This window comes from Diceros bicornis, unplaced genomic scaffold (genome assembly GCF_020826845.1).
Source record: "Diceros bicornis minor isolate mBicDic1 unplaced genomic scaffold, mDicBic1.mat.cur scaffold_67_ctg1, whole genome shotgun sequence".
In the NCBI taxonomy this organism is placed as follows: domain Eukaryota; kingdom Metazoa; phylum Chordata; class Mammalia; order Perissodactyla; family Rhinocerotidae; genus Diceros; species Diceros bicornis.
Window position 1 is genome coordinate 2,322,052 of NW_026691553.1, and position 26,688 is coordinate 2,348,739.

Consider the following 26,688-nt stretch of genomic DNA (forward strand, 5'->3'; position numbering starts at 1 on the left):
GTCTCCTAAAATATCTGGCTACAGATGTCCAAACTAACGTTTTTGATTTTTTCCATCATTTTCATTTGGAATCACTGAGAAGTGAACCTGCCCTTTATCCTGAAGCCTTACAAACTGAAGCCGATGGACTTGATATAAACTTAAGAGATTACCCAATGACATCATCAGAGACATTTTAAACTGCAAAAGATGCTTTGATGCTGACATCTAAAAGTCTTCTTAACTGGCTGTCCTCTGAACTCAGAAACTGGTTTACAATTTGCTCCAACCATTAACCTTGTTTTTCTTTTGTTTACATAGAAATGCTTCTATTAAATACTTGATTGCTTGCTTCCATAATATAGGTGTAACCTTGAGAGCCCACCTGCATCACCACCTTCTAAAATGAACTTAATTGAACTGATCTATTATCAGGACTAAGAAATGTGTTGAGTGAGAAGAAACAATCTACCAACTCAGCTTCTGAACTATGAAACTTCTTTAAGTTTCAAAAGGACTGTGAAACTTCTAGTTTCAAAGGCCGGACTGTGGGAGATCAAGATTTGGCCACCCTGAAATATATCTCTTTACCTTGTTTTCTCTGAGGGACATTTGACCTCCCCCACTAACTGCCTAAAGAATTTGACATAGTAACTCCTTCCTGAAACAGATTTACTATCTGAAGGCTGTAATACAATGTAAAATAGATGTGACAACAGGAAAGGCACCAAAAAGCCCATCTTATCAGAAGTTCTGTCTCTCTGGCCACATTCTCTGGATGGCCCTGCGAGGAGTTGCCAGACAATCATTTACATTTATAAGGAAAATCTCCATTTGTAAAGGTATCTCCCTCTCTGTACTGGGAAGAGGGGGGATGACCTCATTTCTAGAAACTTATCACTGTGGAAGGTGAGGCCTTAAATCTGCATAATAACGTTACCCTTGTTTACAGTGCTTTGCTGGTGATCTCCTGTAACTGACTCCCCCCACCCCCAACATCCTCCTTTGTCTTTAGCTGAACGTGGTATTAAAGACAAGAATTTCTGCTACTGTGTTGAGAAACGCGGTGTCCCGGGTTTCTCCCATGTCACATGTTCTTAAGCTGGGTATTATTTTCTCCTGCTAACCTGTCTTGTTAATTATTTGGCCAGCCTAAGAACCTTAAGGGAAGGGGCAGAGGGAGATTCTCCCTCTTCCCCCAGTCTCTACCCTACTTTGTGTACCTCCAATCGCAATTCTTGGATCTCAAAATAAATGCCTCTCTGCCCCTTACTTTGGCTCTTTATTTTTAGATTAACATTCATAATAGAGATTTAACGAATTTTTCAAGCATGAGAAATTATAGCTTTCAAACCTCCATTTTCCCATGTTCTGTGACCACTCCCAGTCGTGGGGAGGAGGTTTTGAGCCTCTTGTTAACAAGGGTCTTGCAGCACGAGATGCCCGGACACCTCCAGGGCTCCTCCCACATCAAGTCCCCAATTCATAAAGAGGGAAACTGAGGCACCAGGAGGGGGAGCAGCTCGCCCGCGGTTCGCCGCCCAAACTACCTCGCCCGCTGCCCTGAGTCCTCCACCCCGACCTTCGACCTTAACCCCACCGACAGCCCCACCCGCCTACCCAGACCTCGGTGCAGTGGACTGAAGAGCAACCACCGGCGCCGGCGGGCGCTTCCGCTTCCGGCGCCTGGGCAGGAAGAGGTGAGCATTCCTGGGTTTGTGATTGGTGGAACCTTAGGGAGTGGGCGGTGAGAGCCCCATCCTCCAATCACAAGGTGGAAACACTCTAGTTCCTGCCCACTGGGACACGATTGGGCCCTAGAGCTGGGGCTGGAACTGCCTGTGGGCGGGGCTGGATCGTGGCTCCACCCCCTGGGCACGCCTGAGAAACGAAGGGCTCCGTGGGCGTGGTTTGTATTTGACTCCGCCTCCAGGGCGTGGCTAGGCGTGGTCCCCGGGGATCGTAATGAATTTCTTTCTTCAAGTTTACAAGGCTCTCAAACGATACGCCCCTATTTAGGATTTTTTCCTTACAGTGTTTCTAATTTTTTTTAAAAAATGGAATCATTTCATACACACTTTTGTGCCACTGGGTTTGCTTACTAAATAATACAATATGATTATCTGTGCAATTGAATGCATAGGCTCTAAGTCTTTTAAAGTTAATGGACTTTTTGTGGCAATCCATTGCCAGTAAAAAGTCCCTCTCGACCCCATTCCCCAGAGCCCTCACCAAAGACAAACACTGTCACCAGCGTTTTATGTAACCTTCCAAAGACACTCTGTGTGTACGCAAGCAAAAATGTGTGCATATTCTGTTAATTAACTGCTCATTAAGCATCTCCTATCTCCCAGACTGTTCTCTGCACGGGAGGATACGGCAGTAAATGACCACAAAAATCCTTGCCTTCGTCCTTCTTAGATTCCAGTGGGGAGGGACAAGAAGACAACCATATTAATAAAGAACACGTATAATAAATATAATATATCCCATTGTGGACCGGGGAGTGGCTGTGAGTGCCCGTCCCTTCTGCTGCCTCCCCCAGACCCTGCACAGCTGTTTGATTCTCACCACACACATGGGAGCCTCCATTCTGCCCTAGCCCCCCTCATCCTCCCCTTCTGGGGAACCAGCTCCAGCCTCTTCCAGGTTCTCGGCAGGAGGCTCCTGGTGCTGGAGGGCTGGCCCAGGGTGACCGAGGAGGGGCTGGTGCAGGCCTAGGGATACGTTTGCATACCCAACAAAGTAAAAAGACAATCGGAAGAACAGGAGAAAATATTTGCAAATCACATATCTGATAAAGTAATTTTATCTAGAATATATAAAGAACTCCTACAACTCAATCAACAAAAAACAAACCTATAAAAAGAGGCAAAGGATCTGAATAGACATTTCTCCAAGGAAGATATACAGAGGTCCAACAAGCACATGAAAAGATGGCCAACCTCATTAGCCACCAGGGAAATGCAAATCAAAACCATAAAAAGATATCACGCTACACCCACTAGGACAGTTAGAATCAAAGTCAGGGGCCGGCCCCATGGCGCAAGCGGTTTAAGTGCGCGCGCTCTGCTGCTGGCGGCCTGGGTTCGGATCCTGGGCGCGCACCGACGCACCGCTTCTCCGGCCATGCTGAGGCCGCGTCCCATATAAAGTAGAGGAAGATGGGCATGGATGTTAGCCCAGGGCCAGTCTTCCTCAGCAAAAAAGAGGAGGATTGGCATCGGATGTTAGCTCAGGGCTGGTCTTCCTGACAAAACAAACAAAACAAAACAAAACAAAAAAAGAATGAAGCACTGACATACGCTACAACATTGATCGACCATGAAAACATTATGAAAGAAGCCAGTCACAAAAAATACCACATATTGTACAATTCTATTCATATGATGTATCCCAGAGAGAGAATCTATAGAGACAGAAAGCAAATTACCGGTTCCTTAGGGCTGGGGGTAGAGAATGGGGAGATAGGGGGGAGACAGTAAAAGGTACAGTTTCTTTTTGAGGCAATGAAAATATTCTAAAATTGATTGTGGCGATTGTTGCACAACTCTGTGAATACGAAAAGCCACTGAATTTTACACTTCATATTCAGTAAAGCACTAAACCTTTTCAATAAAAATAGAATTTTTAAATGGCCACATATGGCTAGCGGCTACTGAATTGGACAGCACACACCTCGGTGAAAGAAAAAACACCACAAAAATCACAGCTTGTAGGAAATGCTGAAAATTGCAACAATTCACTCTGTGAAATCAGACACGGTAGCAAAAATAACTGTGGATCCTTTATTCAATCCTAGAGTCTTTTCTCCAAAGTCCAGTGACAACCACTGTCATTCTGCCCCTGCACTTCAATTGTCTAAGACTTTTATTTTTTTAATTTTATTTATTTATTTTCCCCCAAAGCCCCAGTAGATAGTTGTGTGTCATAGCTGCACATCCTTCTAGTTGCTGTATGTGGAACGCGGCCTCAGCATGGCTGGACAAGTGGTGCGTCAGTGCGCGCCCGGGATCCGAACCCGAGCCGCCACCAGCAGAGCGCGCGCACTTAACCACTAAGCCACGGGGCCGGCCCTGTCTAAGACTTTTATATGAGGATGACGACCACGATGATAACCTGACATTAACAACAAATCAACACTTTACATCACACTCGTTACTTGCCAAATGCAGGTGCTGGGATGTACTTTCATTTTACGGATGTGGAAACTGAGGCTCTCAGAGGCTCAGCAACTTGCCTAATATCCCCGGAGGGCTGATGAAGGCTGGCGCCCAGCTGAGTAGGAAAGTCTCCGTGCACCGGATACCACTGAGACAGTCAAAATCAGCTGAGACTATGACATACAACTATCTACTGGGACTTTGGGGGAAAAATAAATAAATAAAAATAAAAACTTATGAATTGTTTATTTCTAGAAATTTCAAAAAAAGAGAAAATCAGTTAACTGCCCTGACATTCATCAGGCTGGGAGGACAGACTCAGAGATAGCCGGCTGCAAAATAAACAGGAAACATTGTTTCCTCCAAGGACACTCTGCGGCTGTACAATGCCAAAACAACCCCTTTCTCTGGGCCATTCCTGCTTTCTAACTCGCTGAAAACTCTGTCCATTAAAAGCGCACCCTCTGAGCGAAGTCAATTGGGAAGAAGCCTGCGTCCCTCTCCCGCCTGGGAGAGCTGAAGAATCTCTCGGTTTGCACCCCAGGTGCAGGGCTTAGATGAGGGGTTTCCGGTCACTACAATCCCCCTCTACCTTATCTTTGTGGTTCCCAAGCACCTGGGTCCACCCCGCGTCCAGACCCCACGCTGACCCCTTTGCACGTGGGCCTGCTTGGCTCTGAGCCCGGGGAAATCAGGCTGCATTTCCATTTCACCTACACCCACCCTTCCCCTAAATCCTTGAGAGGGACCAGCCCAGGTCCTATGGTCTAGGGGGTCCGAACGCCCCGCGCCCCCAACCAAGACCCCCAGGCCCAGCCCCGTTCCACCGGCCTCCGCCCGGGCTGGACCCAGGAATTTGCCCTTTAAATAACCCCGCCCCCTGCCCTTTGAACTATGCCCCGCCCTTTGACCCATCCCCGGCACCGCTCGCCCCTCGCCCAGCCCCGTCCGCTTAGTAGACGCGAGGTCGGGCCCTGCAGTGGACACAGGGACTACCGCCCTCCGGAGAGGCGGGCGGCCGGGCACAACCACCACCGCCGCCCCCAGCTCTTGGATCCGCGCTTCCCCTTCCGGGGCTGCCGGGGCGGAAGAGGGGGCGGGCCCGGGGTTTGGGATTGGTGGAGCCTCAAGGATGGGCGGGACGAGCCGCGTCCTCCAATCGCTGAGCATATAAACGATAGTCCCCGCCCACTTTAACACGATTGGTCCCGGTGGCCGGATCCGCCCCTCTAGGGCGAGCCTGCAGCTGGAATGGCGTTGTGGGCGTGGCTAACACTGGCTCCGCCCCCAGGGCGTGGCTAGGGGCAGAACGAGACCCCGGGGTGAGGCTGGGGGCGTGGTCTCCTGCGCAATCCCTGAGGGCCCGGGTTACCCCGATAAGCAACAACGGGTCACAGGAGCAATAAATGCTTATTCCCCTCAACACTTTCCTCCTGCTAGCATACTTTCATAAAGAGATATTTCCAATGTTGGAATGTTTCTTCCTTGAAAGTCTATTTCTTCCAGAAATGGGGTCCTGTGTCATGCTTTTCTCTACCTATGGCTTTTCTTACTAATAAATACGTTGTGGTATCCTGTCGTGGCCGCTGGATGGCGACCTAGCTCGTATTTTCACATCTGTGCATGTTTTATTTTTTGCATTGGGTAGACCCTGTCCTGGGATTCCTCCAGTAAATGCTCATTATGCATCTTCTATATCCCAGACTCTGTTCTCTGCACTTGGGAAGACAGCAGTAAGTGACACAAAAATCCTTGCCCTCATCCTTCTTAGATTCCTGTGGGGAAGGACAAAAAACTATATTAATAAAAAGCATTTATAATAAATATAATATATAAATATAATGTGGATAGGGGAGTGGCTGTGAGCTTCTGTCCCTTCTGCTGCCTCCCCCAGGCCCTGCACAGCCTTTTCATTCCCATTACACACACAGAAGCCTCCAGTCTGCCCTAGCCCCACCTCATCCTCCCCTTCTGGGGACCCAGGTCCAGCCTTTTCCAGGTTCTAGGCAGGATGTTCCTGGTGCTGGAGGGCCGGTCCAGGGTGACTGAGGAGGGGCTGGGGCAGGCCTGGGAAGTTCCTGGCTGTGAGCTTCCATCTCAGGCACCTGGAGAAATCAGGTGTGTGGTGGATGGAGCCCAGGCTGTGCTGGGACAGCTGGTTGAAATTGCACGAAATTAATGGGTTTCATTTAGGGAGAATCGAAAATTTTTACAGATCTCGTTCTGCCTATTCAGAATCAATAACTTCATCATAATATAGTGTACACAAATCAATTCAGTGTGAATCATAGACCTGAATATAAGTGTTAAAACCATAAGACATTTGGAAGAAAACAGAGGAGAAAAATCTTTGCGACCTTGGTTTCGGCAAAGACTTCTTAGTAAGGACACAAAAGGTGACAAACACACACAAAGAAAAGATCAAGTGGGTCATTAAAATGGTAAAGATTTGCTCTTTGAAAACCACTGTGAAGAAAATAAGAAAGCAAGCAACAACAAGGAGAAAATATTGGCGAAACACATACAGAATATACAAAAAATGATTTCAATGGAGAAAAAAGCTGGCCACAAGAGGGCCCCCTGTCACTCTCAAAAACCCCTAGTTCACTGTTTGGAAATAGTCACTGAAGTATTTTGGGATAAAGGGGCATGGAATGCAATTGACTCGCCCAGTTAAGGGGGAAAATATGCATAATTTATATATACATATTCATATATACGCAGAATGATAAAGCGAAAGCAACAAAATATTACCACTGGGAAAACTGGATGAAGGGTATATTCAGGAGTTCTTGGTACTATTCTTGCAAGTTTTCTGTAAGCTTGAAATTATATAAAAACAAAAAGTTACCCAAAAATAGGTTCCTAGTTTGTATTACAAAGCTTAGAGATAGCCAAGCAGTGATCAAACATGAGTGGTCCATTTTAATTGTCTGCAACCACGTGCTTTCATTTTTTTTCTTGTTTCTCTGGTTTAATTGCTGTGCTTTGCAAGAATATAGCTGGCAAGATGACTCCTTTAAGGAATTTAAGAATGGCTTATTTGTGATGGAAAATGGGTCCCAAATGAAGCTGCTTCCCTGAATTACCCAGAAAATTCTTATTTTGTTTTTCATCTAGAATTTTATTCTCACATTTATTTCCACAAAGCAGACTGGACGGTCACAGGGAAATTCTTTCATTTAGCTCCACGTGATCGTCTGTCGGAAGCTGCCACCAATGTATTCTCCAATTTTCTTTTCGCAGCCTCTCACGTTATTGGCTTTCCCATTGTGATTCGTTTCTATTAGTACATCTCTTTAACTTAAAGAGATGAAATTTTTATTGAGACAATTGTAGATTCACATGGGGCTGTAAGAAATAATACAGAGAGATCCCTTCTTCGTTTGCCCAGTTTCCTCCAGTGGTAACATTTTGCAAAACTGTAGTACAATGTTATAACCAGGATAGATGATCCATCCATCTTAATTCAGATGTTTGCTTTACTTGTACTTATGTGTGTGTGTGTGTGTGTGTGTGTGTGTGTGTATACTAAGTTCCATACAATTTTTATCTCTTGGGTAGGTTTCTGTATCCACAGTCAAGATACAGAATATTTCCATCACCACGAGGATCTCCTCCTTTGCCCTTTCTTTTATAATCACACCCACTTCCCGCCTAGATCTCCCACCAGCCTAACCCACCAGGAAGCTTTTAAAAGAGACACTGACTGGGGCTGGCCCGATGGCATAGTGGTTAAGTTTGCACACTCCGCTGCAGCGGCCTGGGGTTCAAGGGTTCGGATCCCGGGCTCGGACCTCTGCACTGCTCATCAAGCCATGCTGTGGCCACGTCCCACATACAAAATAGAGGAAGGTTAACATAGATGCTAGCTCAGGGCCAATCTTCCTCACTCCCCCCAAAAAATATATATCTTAAATAAATTCAAAGGGGAAGTGCCAAGGGCCCACTGGACAATATCGGGGAGCACTCAAGGGGGAAATGATTATTTTGCAACTGTCCTAGCAAAGATTGTTTCAGGCAAGAATCATCCATTGTAACAGCTTCTGAAATGGTTTCTGATGAGTCTCACTTCCTCTTTCCAAGTTAATGTATTGCTGTTCAATGGTGACGAGTGCTGTGAAGACAAAACCAGACAAGGGGACTAGAGAGAGCCCAGGGCAGGTGTGGGGGGCCATTTTATGTGGGGAGGGGTCACAGAAGGCCTCTCTGAGGAGGTGACATTTGAGCTGAGACCTGAGGTCCTTGAGGGAATGAGTCACAATAATGTCAAGGAAAAGAATGTTCCAGGCGGAGGGAACAGCCGGTGCAAAGGCTCTGTGGTAGCGTTTGAGGAACAGCGGGGAGGCCTGTGTGGCTGGAGTAAAGGGACCATAATCAGGGAATAATCAGAGGGATGTAAAGACCCTCTGGGGCCCTCAAAAGCCATCTGAAGACTTCAGCTTTGACTCTGAGAGACTGAGAGCCACGGAAGGAGTTTGAGCAGGAGGGCAGAGTCTGAGTTAGTTTTTAAAGGATCGTTCTGGCTGCTGTGTTGAGAATGCACTGTAAGGAGAGAGAAAAGTAAGAAAAAAAGCAACTAAAAACTAGAGCGAACAATTCAAGCGTCCATCAATGGGCGAATGGATAAACACAACGTGTCCACTCACACACTGGAATATTACTCAGCCATGAAAAGGAGTGAAGCCCTGACACAGCCACACCGTGGATGGACCTTGAACACATGACGCTCAGTGAGAGAACCAGACACAGGGCCACACGGTGTGTGATTCCATTGATGTGAAATGTGCAGAACAGGCACATCCACAGACAGAAAGTGGGTTTGTGGTTGCCAGGGGCTGGGGAGGGGATGAGGAGTGACCACTGATGGGGACAGGGCTTCTTCTGGGGATAATGGAAATGTTCTAATGTGATGGTGGTTGTGATGGTTACACAACCCTGTGAATATACTAAAAAACACTAAATTTTACACTTTAAACAGGTCAATTGCATGGTTTGGGAATTATATCTCAATAAAGCTGTTGCCAAAAAAAAAAGACACAAACCCAATAGAGAAAGAGAATAAATTGATAACATGCTGCCCGCTAGAGCAGAGCTATCCATGGAAACATATTGTGAGGCACATAAGCAATTTTTAATTTTCTAGACGCCACATTAAAAAAAAGGATGAAAAAACAGACATTAATTTTAATATTATATTTATTGAACTCAACCTGTCCCAAATATTATCCTTTCAACATGTTATCAGTATAAAAAATATTCATGAGCATTTTACTTTTTTTTTTGGTACAAAGTCTTCAAAATCCCATGTGTGTTACACACTCACTTCGGACACAATTGTCATTACAAATCCTTGATCTGCGTTCGGATTTCATAAAATTTACCGTTGAAAAATTAGATTTGCATACCCAAATTGTTGCAAATGGAAACATTTTCCTATAAATGTATGATGACCAACTCGTCCCTGTTTGCTCTGCACATCCTGCCAGGCAAACCAGGATGGTCGGTCACCCTCATCGAGTGTCATTTTTAAATCCATGCTGTAATTAATTTAATTTAAATAAAATTAGGCATCCATTTCCTCCGTCCCACTAGCCACGTTTCAATAGCCATGTGGACGGCCAAGCCCAACAGAGAACAGTATTTAGAGTCACAATGATAGGGCCAGCCCCGTGGCTTAGTAGTTAAGTGCACATGCTCTGCTGCTGGCGGCCCGGGGTTCGGATCCCGGGCGCACACCGATGCACCGCTTCTCTGGCCACGCTGAGGCCGCGTCCCACATACAGCAACTAGAAGGATGTGCAACTATGTTTTATTTTTTCCCCCCAAAGCCCCAGTGGATAGTTGTATGTCGTAGCTGCACATCCTTCTAGCTGCTGTATGTGGGACTCGGCCTGAGGATGAACGGAGAAGTGGTGCCTCGATGCGCACCCGGGATCCGAACCCGGGCCACCAGGATCGCAGCGCGCGCACTTAACCACCAAGCCACAGGGCCGGCCCCAGGATGTGCAACTATGACATGCAACTATCTACTGGGGCTTTGGGGGGGAAATAAATAAATAAATAAATAAAATTATAGAGTCACAATGATAGAAATGTCCATTATTGAACTAAATAAACTTAATGATGAAGAAGGGGGGCAATGGGGAGAGAGGGGTTGGTGTGACAGAGTGAGATCTTCCATCATCCCGTGGAATCGATCGTGTCCACGTCTGCAAACCCATGGACGGTAGGGTTCTCAAACTGTGATCGACAGACCAGCTGCATCAGAACCCCATGGGAGTTGGCTGCAAATGCAAATTCTCGGGCCCCACCCCAGACCCCCCCGCAACAGAAACTCCTGAGGTTGAGGGCCCAGGAATGCGTGTTTTAACACCCCCTCCCCTGGCTGACTCTGATGCACAGGCAAGTTTAAGATATGACAGTAAATACCCTAAGACAAAGGAAAAAGGAACACATAGCTGACTCCAAGGAACCCCACTGAGAACTCAGCAGCTGATGGTCATTTTTCATTTGAAATCTTGGGTTCTCTTCGTTTTGTTTTACTGTGTGTTTAGAAGCAATGCGTCAGTATGTTTCTTTGGTGGAACATTTTCTTTAAGTGGCAGTTAATAGAACGATGGAGAAACAGAGACAAACTGAAGAGACAGGGTCCCCCCCCCCAGGAGCCACGCCCTTTTGATTCTGCGATTCCCCCGTCCCATCTCAGAGGATGGGCAGAAGCAGACCTGGACCCTGATGAGGGCAGGCTGGCTCCCGGCCACCAGGAGACCCCTTCTGAGAAGGAAGAAGTTACTGCCACCATGAATCTTTAATTGAAAAGTTTTCCCACGGGGAGGATGGGGAGTAACCAGGACCGTCATGCGCTACTGGTGGGAACGGAAGATGGGACAGCCACGTTGCAAAACAGCCTGGCAGCTTCTGAAAAAGATAAACTGACATGTTTACCCACGAATGCAACTCGTGGGAATCCACTGAGAAAAGTGAATGCAAATTTCAACACACAGACCTGTAAACAACCCAAATGTCCATCAACGGGCAAATGGATAAACAAAATGTGGTCCATCCTTGCAGTGGAATACTAGTCCGCGGTCAAAAAGGAATGAAGTGCTGATACACGCAAAAACATAGATGAGCCTCAAAAGAATGATGCTCAGTGAAAGAAGCCAGACACAAAAGACCACCTATTTTAGGAGTCCATTTATCTGACACTTCTAGAATAGGGAGAGAAAGTTAGGGATGGGAGGGAGGGATCGACTCAAAATGTACAAGAGGGACATTTATGAGGTGATGGAAGTTTTCTCAAATTGGATTGTGGGGAGGGTCGCACAACTGGACAAATTTCCTAAAAATCACGGAGCAATATGCTTAAAACGAGTGACCTCACTTATGCAAATTTACCCCAAGGAAACTGTAATTCAAAGTTTCACCGGGAGAGGGTGCCAGAGACCACAAATTTAGCTCAGAACCAGCGAAGGGGATTAGGGCTAATCTGCAGGGTCTCCCCTCCCCTCTTCCCACCGCATAGAGGAAATGGACCCGACCCTCAGGAAGGCCTTCTGCAGTCTCTCCATGCCTTGGGTGTCTCCCTGGGACAAAGCCACTGCTTTCATTTGGATGACGCCATCAGAATTAACAACCAGCCACCTGGGAATCTGCTGGGAAGTTCTCAGTCGCCTAAAACAGCCACAGCTTGGCCGTCAAAAAACAACCTCAACGCCTGATGGGAGGCAAAGCCACCTTGGACCCCCAGCTGAGACACAGACATCCAAGGAAAATAAGCACAAAAAAATGCACGCGGATGGACGCAAGTCTCACCCCTCAGCCATCCTTCCAGCAATGCATGAACTCCAGACAAGGAAGAATTAGATAAAAAATATCATTTAGGAGAGCACAAGAGAGAGAGCGATGGGGCCTCACTGAGAACAGATTTTTTTTTTTTTTGTGAGGAAGATCAGCCCTGAGCTAACATCCATGCTAATCCTCCCCTTTTTGCTGAGGAAGACCGGCTCTGAGCTAACATCTATTGCCAATCCTCCTCCTTTTTTCTCCCCCAAAGCCCCAGTAGATAGTTGTGTGTCACAGCTGCACATCCTTCTAGTTGCTGTATGTGGGACGCGGCCTCAGCATGGCCGGAGAATCGGTGCGTTGGTGCGCGCCCGGGACCCGAACCCGGGCCGCCAGTAGCGGAGCGTGCACACTTAACTGCTAAGCCACCGGGCTGGCCCAGAACAGATTTTTAAATTGAGTTCTGGGTGGCAGAGGTGTTCCCTGTGAAGAAGGTGGAAAAGAATGGCTGAAGCGTTGATAATTGCTTATCAGGGACCCACTGTTGAAGCAGCAAAGCCACCCCAGATTCCTGACCACCAGAACCCAAGTGAGATGATAAATGTTTATTATTTTGAGCCACTACGTTTGGGGGCAATTTGTTACACAGCAGGAGCTAGCTAATACATCTGGATTTCTTTAGAAGTGAGAGCCAGGTCCAGGAGACTCAAAACCCATTTCTAGAATGATTGCATCTTCCTCCAAGCTTGGGTGCCTGGGGCAGCCCAAGCTAATGGCACAACATGGGCAGTTCAGGGGCAAGGACCTAATTCAGATCTGGGCATGATGGTGGGTGGCTTATAAGGGTACATCTTGGAGAGAGATGACCTGGGTTCTACTCCTAGCTTAGCCACCTAGAAGCTGTGTGACCCAGGACAGGTCAGTTAACCTCTCTGGACCTCAGTTTTCTCCTCTGTCAAATGGGGATATCAGGATTCACGGAGGATTGAGTGAGTTGCTATAGTCACTTAATTTCTCGTTTGAGCCCTGTAGAGGGTAGAATTGTGTCCCCCCAAAAGATACATTGAAGTCCTAATCTCTGTAACCTGGGAATGTGATCTTATTTGAAAATAGGATCACTGTAGACGTAATTAGTTAAGATGAGGTCATACTGGAGTGGGGTGGCTCTAAATTCAATGTCTGGCGTCCTTATAAGAAGAGGGAAATTTGGACACAGACACAGAGGGGAGAAGGCCACGGGAAGACAGACGCAGCCATTGACAGGATGTGTCTACAAGCCAAGGAACGCCCAGGATGGCGGCCCCACCAGAAGCTGGGAGAGGCAGGAAGGACCCTCCTCTGGAGCCTTCGGAGGGAGCGCGGCCCTGTAGACACCTTGAGTCTGGACTTCTGGCCTCCAGAATGTGGTAGAATTGATTTCTGTTGTTTTTAAGCCATTTGGTTTGTGGTCATTTGATAACAGCAGCCCCGGCAATTGAATAGAAGCCTCTCTCCACCAGGTGGCAGAGGCAAATCTCTACCAATTCTGGGTAATTTAATAAATTCACTTCTCCTGGCGGCAGGTCTAAGTTCAAGGGGGTTCACGTGGCGTCAGAGAGTGGGGGCAGCTGGGGGCCTCCCAGCCTTGAGCATCTCCCAGCCTGGCCAGCGTCTTCGGAGGGTCCCTGTCCTTCTGCCTCTCGGTCATTCATTCACGGACAGGACAGCAGGGTCCTTCTACCTGCAGGCTTTCTGCGGCTTCTCCCTCACTTCTGTCACGTGGCTGTTGTCTCTTGCCCACGTGGGCCTCTGGGAAGTTCTGGGGATGGAGGAGAGAAGGGGGGTGATGAAATCTGTCACCACCTCCCTGCTGTCACCTCCCTGCGGTCACTCCATAGCCCCCTCTGCACCCTGGGCTTCTCTTGAGCCCTCTGCTCGGTCCACACCCAACCCAGGTGACCCTGAGGCCTCTGGGGGGCGGGTCTAAGGTCCCCAGGGCAGGCCCAGGGAATCCCAAAGCTTTGGAAATGCAAACCCCTTTTCTCTCCAACTTTCCTCCAGACCCTGGATTTCCAAGTTGACCACAACAACTGAAAAACCAAGAAGGAAATCTTTGCTTCCTCCCATTCTATCCGCCATGTCACCCATCCCCTTCCTGGGGGCTCAAGGAGGCTGCGTCCCTGCTGGCCAGGCTGGGGCAAGCAGAGATGACCACACATCATGGAAGGCACCCAACATCACCCCAACCCCACAGGCGGGGGCTTTCAACAAGTGGGAATGGAATAAAATGTTTCCACTTTCTACACAGACCCAGAATTTTTCTTTTTTAAGAACCTCAGATCTGCACCGTCCAGTGGAACTTTCTCCGGCGATGGGAATGTTCTAGATCTGCCCTGCCCAGTGTGGACAGTCGTCGCCAGCCGCGTGTGGCTACTGAGTAATTGACATGCGGCCTGAGTGCCACATGATGAACTGAGTTTTTAATTTTAATTTGTTTTAATTGAAATAGCCACAGGTACCCAGTGGATACCAGATGCGACAAGACAGCCTTGGGTAAGCTGGTGGGCCCAGCTGAAAGTCAGAGGAGGAGAGCCCGGGGCACAGAGGGAGGCAATTAGCAGGCTGGACCATAAATAAAATACACTTCAATTAAGGGCTGGGTGATGGATCCTGGGTGAAAACCTTTCTGGCAGCTCATTCACGGCAGCCCTCGCTTTCTGCTCCGTAGACCAGCCCCCAAACCCGTTGTGTGTCTATATCATAACCTCTGGGGTTACACATCCTGAGATCTGAACCCTCAGTGTCACGTGTGTCTGTCTGTCTGTCCGTCCATCCCACTGACAAAGCACAGAAAGGGGCAAACTGGAGAATTCTCAGCATTATATGAATTTTGAACACAGCAGGGCTTACTGGCCACTGAGATTCCAAGATTAGCTCCAATCCACATTTGGAGAAAAATAAGAAAGAATTGGGGTGGGGGGTGGGAGTGCATTTTTAAAAGGGACGTCAGGGGAGCCCTCACTGAGGTGGTGACCTCTGAGCAGACTGCTGAAGGTGAGAGAGCCAGCCTGTGCTGTGAGGAGGGAGGCTGTCCCTGGCAGAGGAGGGAACAGCCAGTGCAAAGGTCCTGGGGTGGGCAGAAATGTGGCCTCTCATTCCAAAACTCCAGAGTGACCCTTCACATCTCGAGGAGGCATTTCAAACGGGCCAAAACAGAACTCCTGAATCCCTCCCCATCCCCCCTCATCTCTCTGACATCATCTCAGGCCGAGGATACCCACCACACCTTCCCACCTTGGCCTTGGACCTGGAACTTGGAAAAATGGTACCAGCCTCCATGCCTTTGCAGTTCCAGCTTTCTGTTCTCAGAGGTTCTGTCCCTGGGCTTGGAGAGCATTTTGGGAAAATTCAGATAAAATGTGTAGCACGGGGCTTGGCTCGAAGAAAGCATAAAAAGAGAGCTGTTTACCCCAGAAAAGGGGCTTGAAGCTTCGTTTGCATTGCACATTATTTAATATTGAGGGAAATGTCACTAGCTCATATCAAAGGATTGGAATCAGAGTCCTAAAGACCCCCCGTTCCCAGCTCCCCACCCCCAGCCATAATTCACTCCTGGGCATGGCTAAAAATTAACAGGCTTCTCACCAAACAATGCAACTACACGCCGCCCAGCCCCTCCCCAAGTTGCACCTTCTGACCCCAAGCCCTTTGCCTTTCCCAACATCCTCGCGGGCCTGGACCCCAACCTGCCCGCAGCCCTGCACGCCCTTCCCCGCAGCGGGACCGCAAGGGTTAAGCGGCGGCGCCTCGTGCGCTGATTGACAGCTCGGCCGGCGACCGGGGCGAGACGACCAATCAGCGACGGCGGCCGCAGCCCACGTGGGCAAGCGGCCTGGCGATTGGCAGGCGCCGCCGGCGGCCGCCCGCGGAGCCCGAGCCCACGTGCAGCTGCTGCGCGTTCATTGCTCGGCTTCGCGGCGCAGGTGGCGGCGGGGTGGCGCAGGGGCGGGCAGGGCCGGGGCCCGACGGGTCAAATAGCCCCCGGGGTTGGGGGGAGCCGCTTCCTCTTGGCCTGAACTTGGCTGACCTCTGCAGCTTCCTCCCGGGCCTCTATTGTAAGGGAGGTGGGTAGGCCGGCGAGTCTCCTGGAGGAGCCCAGGGTCCCCGGGCTGGGGACGAGGCTGGAGGGGCGTTGAGCCTCAGAAGTGAAGTTAGCAAGGGACTTGGTGTGGCAGGAGTGATTGTGGCGGGGAGAGGTCTCTTCTTCTGTGGGATAAATCCCACCTAATTCACCTGGCCAACTCTTACTCATCCGACAAAACCCCTTTCCAGTGATGTACTCCTGTGCTTTAGGAAATTGTCTCAAAACTAAGGTTAAGCTTTGGTGTCCTTCTCTGGGGTCCGCCAGCCTGCTGGCGGGGAGTGTGTGCGTCCAGCACTGTCTTCCCCTCCTCCCCGCTCATAGGGTGAGGCCCCTGAGGTCCCCACCGTTAATCGGGGCAGCTGGAGGCACCAGAGTGTTTGATGAATGAACACAGGATGTGGGGAATGTGGTGGGGTGCTGGAGGTCAGGGAGGGGATGGGGGCCCAGGACTGGGTCCTGGAGCGGAGGCCGTGTGGGTGGTGCAGGAGGCCCAGGGGTGGGGTGGGACCAGTTCTGTCCCTGCCCCAGGACCTGACGTCTTTGTTACTTTTAGAGTCCTTGGCTAAAGCCCTTGTGCCTACTGCCTGAAGATGACCTCCAGGGGCCATCTCAGCCCCCAGGGGCCCCCTCAAAGGATGGTGAGGCCCCCAGGGACTTCGGTGAGGAATCTGGGGTGGCATTAGCCCCTGGGGGGAGAGGGAGGAGCCTGGGGTGAGGGGGCCTGTGGGTTTGGTTTATCCATCCCGCAACCTTTCCAGGCTCATCCTGGGGCCGGCCTTCCAGGCCAGAACTACCAGGACGTCCTGGATGAGCTCAAGAAACAGTTCCCCAGGTGAGGGCGATTCTGGGGCTGGAGGGCCCACCGCGGCCCGAAGTCCCGCCCAGGAGAGAATCCCGTCCCATCCCTCGGGGGCCCAGAGAGCCCTGGCCCCAAATACGGCATCCGAGTCTGGGAGAGCCACGCTGGAGCCTGAAGCAGGGCTCATGCTGGGGAAGGGTCCTGAGCCGCCGCCTCCAGCTGGTCTGTCTCCCCGCAGGGTCCCCCCTCACTTGACGAGCCAGATGGAGCACATTTACTACTTGGTGAGCCATACCGGGCAACCCCTCCTGGGCTTGGGGACCCCCTCCTGTCTACTTATTTTCGCTCTACTTTGGCCGAGTGAGTTAACTCCTTTGGGCCCCAGCTTATCTGGAGACCTTCTTCCTTAATGCCAACCTTGCTGGGAAAACTAGAAATTTCACATTTAAAGGAGGTGTTTCTGGGGCCGACAGTTGGTCCTGTAGGGATACGGCGTGTAACTGGAGTCCCTGCCCTCGAGGAGGGTGTGTTCTAGTGTGGGACGGTCTTCTAGAACTTTCCACGATGATGGGACTGTTCTATATCAACAGGGTCCAATAGGACATGGGGCCCTTGAGTATTTGTAAGGGAACTGGATTTTTAACTTGATTTAATGTAAATAGCCACACGTGACTAGTGGCTACATCATTGGACAGGGCGGCTCTAATGGGAGAAGGAAGACCAGTAAATAGAGAAACAAGACTCAACAAAGTGTAAGCCTGTAAAGAAAAAATGGAAGCCAATGGGGTGAAAATGAGCACCGATTTTGAGCTGAGGGAGTCAGGAAGGGCTTCTCGGAGGAAGCAATGTTCACAGTGAGACGTGGAAGATAAGGAGCTCCTGCCAGCCCTGGAGAGAACAGGGAAGGGTGTGCCAGGCAGAGGGCACAGCCCGTGCAAAGGCCCTGGGGCAGGAGCAGGCCTGGCATGTTGGAGGAACAGCAAGGAGACCCGTGTGGCTAGAGCAGAGGGAGTGAGGGGGAGACAGGGAGGAGGGGGGGCAGGGAGGGGACAGGGCAGGTCGTGCAGGGCCTGGGGGGGCCACGAGGAGGGCTTTGACCTTCACCTTGAGAATGAAATCCAAGAGTCTCCCTAACTAGTTCCCACTCTGAGTGTACGAGGTGTATCCCATTTGATGAGAATAGGGACCAGAGAGGTCCAGCAACTTGCCCGGGGTCACACAGTTGGGGAGAAGCACAGCGTTCAGGTTCTGCACCCTGGCCGACTTCCCCTGAGCACCTCCCAGTGTCACGCCATTGTTCCTTCTAGTTCCAGAAGATCCGGCAGGGTCTCCAGGAACATCACAAGCAGGTGAGTGAGTGAGCAGGAGCTCAGGGTACAGCTGCCCCTGCTTGAAAGGCAGGAGGGAGGGCGGGGAGGGGACGGGGCAGGTCGGGCAGGGCCTGGGGGGCCAGGGCAAGGAGGACGTGGGCTTCTCCCCCAAGGGAGGGGGCGCCCTGGAGGGCTGTGGGCAGAGGAGGGGGCCTGACCTGGAATCCCCCGGGAGTCAGTGGATCCCACATCTTGGGGGTCCATCTCCATCCTCTTTCGGAGCCGCCTCCTTCCCGGCCCCTGTGTGGCGGCTCGGCTGCTGCGGCTGGGAAGGGCCTTTTGTGTGCCAGGCACACCCAGGCTGTCATCTTCCGTGCGTCTGAGATCTCAGGGGCCGGGCTCCCGAGCAAGCGGGGGTCAGGTCTGCCCGGGGGGCCCGGGCTCCCGGCATGGGGCGCCCTGCCCTCGCCGCAGCCCGGCTCCCGCCCCTGCCTGACCTCCCGCCACCTGGCCCCTCTCTCCTGGGTGCTGGCCGGACTTGCTGCCTGTGCCAGATGTGACGGGCAGAGGGCCAGGGCCGCGTCTGCGACTCAGCAGGGCCTGGGGTGGGCAGCTCGGGGAGCAGAGAGAGACACACCCAGAGCGGGCGCAGGGGGGGCCCAGGAAGCAACCAGAACTCAGTTATTCATTCAATGGATATTTATCCCTCACCTGCTTGCCAAGTGGTGGTGTAGGTGCCACCAGGGAAATGGCAAAAAAGAACACAGACGAACCCCTGCCCTTGGGGCGAGAGGAGCTTGGTAAACAGCAGTGTCAGATGGTGAGGGCCCAAGCAAGGTGGGGGGTGGATTAGAACAGCCTGAGGGGCTGGGGGGCCGGGCTGGGAGTGGATTGCAATTCAGGGTGGTCAGGGAAGGCTCGCTGAGAAGGTGACATTTGAGCAAACACTTGAAGGAGGGCAGAGGAGGAGTGTAGATGTCTGCAATGAGGAAAAGACATGAGGCAGAGGGAGCAGCCCATGCAAAGGCCCTGGGGCAGGATGGGGCCTGAGGTGTTGGGGGAACAGCGAGGAGACCCGTGTGGCTGGAGCAGAGGGAGCGAGGGGGAGAGAGGGAGGAGGGAGGGCAGGGAGGGGACGGGGCAGGTGGGGCAGGGCCTGGTGGGCCGCAGGGAGTACTTGGGCTTCTCCCCTGGAGGGAGGTGGGAGCCCTGGAGGGCTGTGGGCAGCAGAGGGCGGGCCCTGACTCAGTGAGTGGTTCACAGGCGCCCTCTGGTGGGAGCTGTGGGCAGGATGGACAGTGGGGGCCAGGCCAAGCGTGGAGGACCAGTTAGGACCATCCAGATGTGGGATGCTGGTGACTAAGAGCGGTTGGGTGGTGAGCAGGAATCAGATGGTGGGTTTCCTTTGGGGAGGACCCTGACAGCCCTGGCCGAGTATCAAGACTGGGGGGCGAGGCCCCCAGATGGGCCACTTACGTTGCTGCTCACCCAGGAGGGCCCTCCCCACAGGCCATGATCCCTGGCTGCCATGCGGTCCTGCGGGACCCCCTGCCCGTCTCCCTCCCCTCTGTTCCCTGCTCTTTGTTTTGCCAGCCTCCTGGCTGTGCGTTTACAATCCCAGGCAGGCAGCCCCCCTGCTCCCAGCCCCCTGCACACAGCTCTCCCCGGGGAGGGCCAGCCAGCAGGCAGGAGGGAGCAGCACTTTGCAGGCTGAGAGCATTAAAGTGCCAGTAAATTGCGCATTAACGAGCCAGGGCGAATTGGGGAAGGCTCCCCTGGGCCTTGAGCTACTGGGAGGCGCAGCTGGGGAATCCATCACCGGCTGCCCTGGGAGGCAGCAGCCTGCAGCACTGGGGCTCAGAGAGCGGGACCCACATGCCAGCCCTCCCTCCACCATCCGGTCTGCCCCACCAGGCAGGGGAGGGGCCAGGCGGGCAATGGAGGCAGGTGAACACTGCCTGGCCCCCGTTTCTCCTGACTTGGGCAAACTGGCTTTGATTCTCTGGGCCTCTGTTTTCCCATCTGCAAAATGGGAAAGCCGGTAGTGCCTGTTACGCAGAACTGAGGGCCAGTGGGCGCTCACGCTGCCTGCCTTTATCACTTGCCTTTCTTCGTGAGTTGGAACATTTTCCCAGGATTTTCCGGTTCACCCTGGGCCAGATGTGTTGAGAGGCTGGGCCCGTGTCTTGAATTAAGAATATGCAGATTACGACCTGCTGAACGAGGGGGCGCGAGCCACCCACACGAGGTGGGCAGGTGGCTCCCTCTGCATCCGGGCTCCCGCGTAGGGGAAGTGAAAGCCACGGGGGCATTTTGATTGAAGGCGCAGTTTCAATTCACCCACACAAAGGAAGGAGAGTCACAAGATTTATGACTTACAGATCCAGGTGCGAGGGGGTGCAAGGAGCTGGGGGAAGTTTCCTCTCAGGTCATGCGAGCAGGAGATGGAGAGCAGGGTCACTTATAAGGCTGTTGGGAGAGCTTTTTGGTACCCACCGTGGCGGGGAGAGTGCATTAATAATGCCCATGGGCGCCCCTCCAGGGCCGTAGACCAAAGACCAAATCAGTGCCATCCTCTAAGTGGCACCAGCCACATTTCAAGTGTTCAGTAGCTACATGAAGCTAGCAGCTAGCACGAGGCAGATCTAGAACTTTCCTGAGGTCACTATATTTAGTCTGGCACTGGACTAAATATAGCTGCACACACACAAACCCCAGAGAGTTCCTTATCGTGCATGACAAGGAGCTGGGTCCCCACGCTGCGAATTCTCGGGCGTCCTGGCCGGGAGGTTCCTGTCTCATTTGGTCTGAGTCCTCAGCTGGAGGCCGGGCGTGTTCTAAGAACCATTGCTGCTGGGTCTTGGTGCCGTCCGCTTCGGCAGCCGCTGGCCCCACGTGGATGGAATTGCGTTTTTAAGTGTACTCGACTTGATGTTTAAATAGCCATCTGTGGCTGGTAGCTGCTGTGCAGGCGCAGTCTCGTGGAAGGAGGGGTTAAAGTGAAGCCAGTACCTTTGTCGGATCAGTCCTGCGGAGGAAAAGCAGTAGGGTATGTGCTAGGAAGGAGCGTACCCTAAAAGGACAGACAGGTGTCCTGTGGGTAGGTAGAAAAAGAAACTTAGATTACTCAGTCCCTTGTGTGTGCATAGAAGCTGTTAAATTTGGAATCAGTGGTAGTCACATGGCTCCATTTTAAATATAAAATAATGCAAGTGACCCTCCCATGGGGTCCCCCATTGTCCTGTTGCCAGCCCTTCCCCCGTAGAGGTAACCGTCGGTTTTTTAGTATCTTTCCATCGTTCAAGGAAATTCAAATGCCGTCCCCACACAGGGGACATGTGGAAACACCGTTTTGCTTCTTGAGGCCGTTTTAAGCACGGGGTGGTGTTCAGGCTTTAGTTTTCAGACATCTCAAGGAAAGAAGTTGGGGTGCGAACCCGGATCTGACTCTACTCTGTCATATTATAATGGTGACTGGTCATTAGACTTAGATTTTTGTCAGCTGCCACCAAGGCTGGCTTCTGGGTATAGGGAAGTTGCTTTACGCTAAGTCTAGTGCAGAGGGCTCTGCGTTATCGTGAATTCACACAAAATGTTCGAGGGGCGGTATATCCCCGTATAGGCACGGGGAAACGGGCTCACGGGAGGGATCCACGCCCAGGGCTGTCCCATCAGGAAGGCTTAGCTTGGGATGACATTGCCCCCTCCAGGCAGAAAACTTCCTTCGGATCATGGAGACCTGCAGCAAGCCCCTGGGCTTCCAGCTGGCGGAGGTAGGTTTCTGGGTCCTCGAGGAGGGAGGGGACAGGCCCGGGGCAAAGGGCACGTCCTCGTGTCCCTTACAACCCCATGCTTGCAGCCGCAGCAGAGCCAGGTCTCCCCTGGCGAACAGGCCGACCAGGACTCCTGGAGGCCTGCAAGCCCCAAGGCTTCCTGGCACCGGGGGGTCAGGACCCCACGTCCCTCCAGTCTCCAGGGGCCAAACTTCGAGGACGTCATGGCCTCGAGGTCTTCCAACTGGCTGCAGCAGCCTTCTGGACTGGACGACGCCCCAGGCCACCAGCTGAACAGGCAGACCCCCTGGGACTCGGAGCCCAGGTTTTGGCAGGACGTTCTGACCGAGCAGCTCTGGCAGATTTTCACTGGGACCCACGATAAGGTGGACCAGCTGGGACACAGGAGTGAGTCTCCCTGAGGGTGACAGGAGAGGGGTGACCTCGGGCTGTGTGGGGGGACAGCACAGGCTGAACTTGTCATCCTGCCGTCTCCCTCTCCATCGCCCTGCCCTCTTCCCATTGTCATAGTGACAGAAGAGACGCCAGGCCTGGTGAGTGACTGGAATCCTCGGCACCCGGAGCAGTGGGCTCCTGGGCTGGGTGGGGATCCCGGCTGGGCCCCCAGGTCTGGGCATTCGGTTCCTGTGGCATTGGCGCACTTCCTCCCTAGCCCCCTTACCCCTGGGATGCCCTCGGAGGACTCAGGACTGTGCCCTGAGACTGTCTGCAGCTCCGTCTGGGTGGGAGGACAGATTTGGGGCAGTTGACGAGTCAGTCCTGTCCACGCTGCCTGCACCCCCGTAAGGTTTTCTGGTTCTAAGACCCCAGGCAGGTCCTCTGGTCTGACCAGATAGCCCCCCTTCCTGTGGGCAGGAAAGCCAGGACCCAGGACCACGCTGCTGCCCAGGAGTGGAGCCACAACCCGAAGATGCTTCGGGTAACCCCAGTGGGAGGGGGCCGCCCGCCCCGGGGAGCCCTTGCCTGCCTCTTACCGGCTCTTGTCTGCCCAGTTCTCAGCCCGCCTGAGCCCTCCCCCGGCTCCCATGAGGGTTCCCGAGAAGGGAGCACAGGCCCGGGCACCGAAGCACGGGGGGTGTGCTCCCGCGTGGCCCAGGTGAGACCAGGACCTGAGTGGCACCGCCTGTAAAGGCTGGGGGGACAGGGCCCAGGGGCCCGACATGGCTCAGCTGTGATTCTTGGTCTACCCGCAGGAGCCTGCTGGGCAAGCCTGTCGATTTCTGAAGCCCATGTAAGTATGTGCACTGCCCTTCCTTTCTGTACCCTGTCCCCGGCAGATAGAGGGGACCAGAGGTGTAGGTGCATCCTCCTCCTTCCCCATCGCCACGGTCCTGTCTTCAGTAACCGGAGCTGAGGGGTCTGGGTGGAGATGTATGACACGGTCAGCATCGCTGTCCCTCCCTATGGAACCAGCCCTGGGTTCAAGGGCTTTAGGGAAGGAACTCCCATGGAATGGCGAGGGAGGGGGGCTGTGTCAGAGCTGGATGCAAACAGCCCCAACCTTGAGGCTGGAGGCACCCAGATGGGGACGAATGTCCCCAGAAGGGACATTATGCCCCTTCTTTGAGGAAGGGGCATAATGGTTAGGGCCTTGAAGGATGAGTGGGAGTTTGCTGGGATAGGGCAAAGCATTCCAGACAGAAGGCAGTGGTGTTGGGTTATGGGGGAGGGAGAATACTTGGAGGGATGTGGGGAGGCCTTTGGGGGAAGTGTAGTGTGGTGGGGAAATGAGACCTGAGAGAGAACCCCAACATTTGAAAAAGAGCAAAGCCCCTCTGGGGCTTGATGGGTGCCCCCGCTCGGGGAAGATGGGCTCAAAGGCAAGTCGGTGACCTCGAGGCCTCCCCTCCCAAGCTGCTGGGACCTCGAGGACTTCGAAGACATGTGGAAGAGACCGGATGCTTTGCCCTGGCAGTCCAAGAAGTTGGCCGTCCCTCACAGGATGGAGAAGATGCGGATGCTGAAACACGGGGAGCCCGTGCTGGCCACGGCTGTCAGCAGCTTCACGCGGCACGCGTTCACCTGCGGCAGGGGTGGTGTCAAGGTGTGGAGCCTGGCCGGCCAGGTGGTGGACGACAGGTTTCCCGAGAGCCACCTGCGTGTACAGGTGAGTGGGGGGGGGCGGGCTGGCTCCCAGGGGGCGGGGCCTGGGATCCGGGCTGCCTCATGGGGCGGGGCTTCTGCTTGGGGGCGGGGCTGGCTCCCAGGGAGGTGGGGCTTCCTCCCAGGGAGGTGGGGCTTCCTCCCAGGGGCGGGGCTTCTGGGAGCAGGAAGCTCACCTGTGCATCTGCCCATGGCAGACCCACGGGGCTGGCTACTGGGGGCGGGGCCTGCTCTTTGGTGGGTGGGGCTATCTCGGGGGCGGAGCTTGGGAACAGGGCTGACTCCTCGGGAGTGGGGCTTCGTCCCGGGGCGTGGCTTGGGAGCAGGGCTGCTCCCTGGGGGCGGTGCTATTTCAGGGGTGGTGCTTGTTGGCACAGGAGCTCACCTGCGCCTCTGCCCATCCTAGACCCAGGGGGCCTACCTGCGTACCTGCCTGCTGTTCTCCAACAGCACGACCCTATTGACGGGCGGCCACCACCTGGCTAGTGTGAGTGTGTGGGACCTGACGGCGCCCTCCCTGCATGTGAAGGATGAGCTGCCCTGTCCGGGTCTCACCTGCCAGGCCCTGGCTGCCAACCCCGCCGACAGCCTGGCCTTCGCCAGCTTCACCAACGGCACCGTCAGGATCTGGGACCTGCGGGACCAGAGTGTGGTCAGGTGCAGTCAGGGGGTAGGCAAGGTCACCCCAAGAGCCCGGACCTGCCTCATCCCCGGGGCAGGGCTCTGGCAGTCTGGACGCCAAATCCCTCTAGCCTACCTGAACTCACATTTGAGCGAGTCAAAGACTCGGGTTCTAATCTTGGCTGGGCTGCTTCCGTCTGGACTTTTTGCCTGCCTCAGTTTCTCCATCTGTCAACAAGCTGTGGTTGGGCGGGTGGTGTTTCTGATGCCCAGAGCTCAGAGTCTCAGCCCCGACCCCCTCCTGTCCAGAGACCTGCCAGGCCACCCGAATGGAGCGAAGAGTATCGCTATCAAAGACCAGAACGTCTGGACGGGTGGTCTGGACGCCTGTCTGCGGTGCCGGGACCTGCGGGCGGCCGGGGAGCCCCAGGAGTACCCATTCGAGTCCCAGGTGTGCAGGCTGGGATGGGGCCTGCGTGGCCGGGTAGCGGCTGGTCCTCGGACTAGAGAAAGAGCTGGATGTTGGTGGAAGAGCTGGGGGTAGTGGTACCCCAAGTTCCAGGGATGCTGGGAGGAAGAGGAGGTCATTAGAAATGTTCCCTGTTACCCGAATAGGGATGCTTTCATACTTGGTACCAGGCTCCGGTAGCCCATTTAGTCTGTGGTCATCCCTTAGGGTAGAGAGGACCATGCCCATTTGACAGATGGGCAAACTGAGGCCCCAACATGTGAAGTTGTTTGTTGGGCCCCCAGGGTGGGTCCCTGTGTTCCTGCCTGCCTCCCGGGCTGGGTGAGACCCTGAGCAGGTTCCTCTGTGCCGCCTACCCCCAGATAATGAGCCTGTCCCCCAGCCCCCGGCAGGACTGGGTGCTGGTGGGCATGGCCAACGGCCAGCAGTGGCTGCAGCCCACCCGCGGGGGCCAGAGGCAGCTGGTGGGGTGTAAGGATGGCACCATCCTGGGTGTCAAGTTCTCGCCCCTCGGTGAGTGGCTGGGTGGGGCGAGGGCAGTCCCCAGGGGCCCCCAGGGGCCCCCAGCCTCCCACAGGGCCCCACCCCATTCAGACTCTGCCCCGCCCTTTCTGACCCTCCTGAGCACCCCCCGCTCCCTTCATCAGTGATGCAGGAGGGAGGTGGGGGGCTCCCTCCATGTCCCAGATCCCCAGGGGTCTGGCCCTCAGCTGCCAGCTTTCCCCTGTGACCCAGTGCCCTCTGCCTCCTTCCAGGCCAGTGGTGGGTGAGCGTCGGGATGGACGACCTGGTTAGCATCTGCAGCATGCCCACAGGGACCATGGTGTTCCAGGTACCAGGGTGGGGCAGGTGCGCTCAGGGGGCCGAGCGGGGAGGGGGGGGGTCCCGATGCAAATTGCCCCGAAGGGCCCACGTTTGAACTGACAGGCAGAGCTTAGGGGCGAGGGTGGGTGAGCCCCCTTGCTCTGCTCCTGATCCCCCCAGATACCCGAGACCTCCTCCGTCATGTGCTGTGACGTGTCCCCCAATGACCGCCTGATCGTCACGGGGTCCAGGGACCACGCCTCCGTGTACCAGATCACGTACTGAGGGGCTCGGTCCTGTCATCCCAACTCGGGGCCCTTTTCTCTGTCCTTTTTCCCCTAATGGGAGGGGTGGTGGTGGAGGGGCATGGTGGGTGGGCTGGGTTTCTCAGGCCTTGCACGACTGGGGCCCTGATCTTCGTCACGTGTAATAAAGCAATTAGAAAAAGCAGAGCTGATTTGGTTCTGCGTCCTGGCCCCGCCCACTGGCCGTCCCGTCGAGGTTTGGAAAGCCTTCGTCCAGCCCGGGTGTCTGAGACTTGAGTCCACATTCTCTGAGAGATCAAACCACTGACCCCCACTGTTGGGGGGAACTGGGAACTGAGCCCCTCTGCCTGCTCTACTGAGCTGATCTCTCCTCGTCTCACGGAGAGAGGGTCTCCAGCCACGTCTTGCACAATTCCAGGATGAAGTTCTCGGTCCTTCCCAAGACACCTGCCCCGTTAGACCAGGGCTT

General features: G+C 53.5%; 1 protein-coding gene across 1 annotated transcript; it reads left to right on the forward strand.

Annotated features, from left to right (window-relative positions):
• Positions 1 to 16,816: 16,816 nt before the first annotated feature.
• TLE6 (TLE family member 6, subcortical maternal complex member) lies at positions 16,817 to 26,294 on the forward strand. Its single transcript, XM_058537589.1, is given in 14 exon segments — positions 16,817 to 17,136; positions 18,160 to 18,201; positions 21,873 to 21,935; positions 22,022 to 22,343; positions 22,467 to 22,538; positions 22,789 to 22,877; positions 22,879 to 23,052; positions 23,150 to 23,187; positions 23,811 to 24,063; positions 24,466 to 24,716; positions 24,990 to 25,131; positions 25,512 to 25,662; positions 25,905 to 25,981; positions 26,134 to 26,294. Coding segments are annotated over 14 exon segments (2,055 nt in total). The 5' UTR covers positions 16,817 to 16,860; the 3' UTR covers positions 26,239 to 26,294.
• The last annotated feature ends 394 nt before the right edge of the window (positions 26,295 to 26,688 follow it).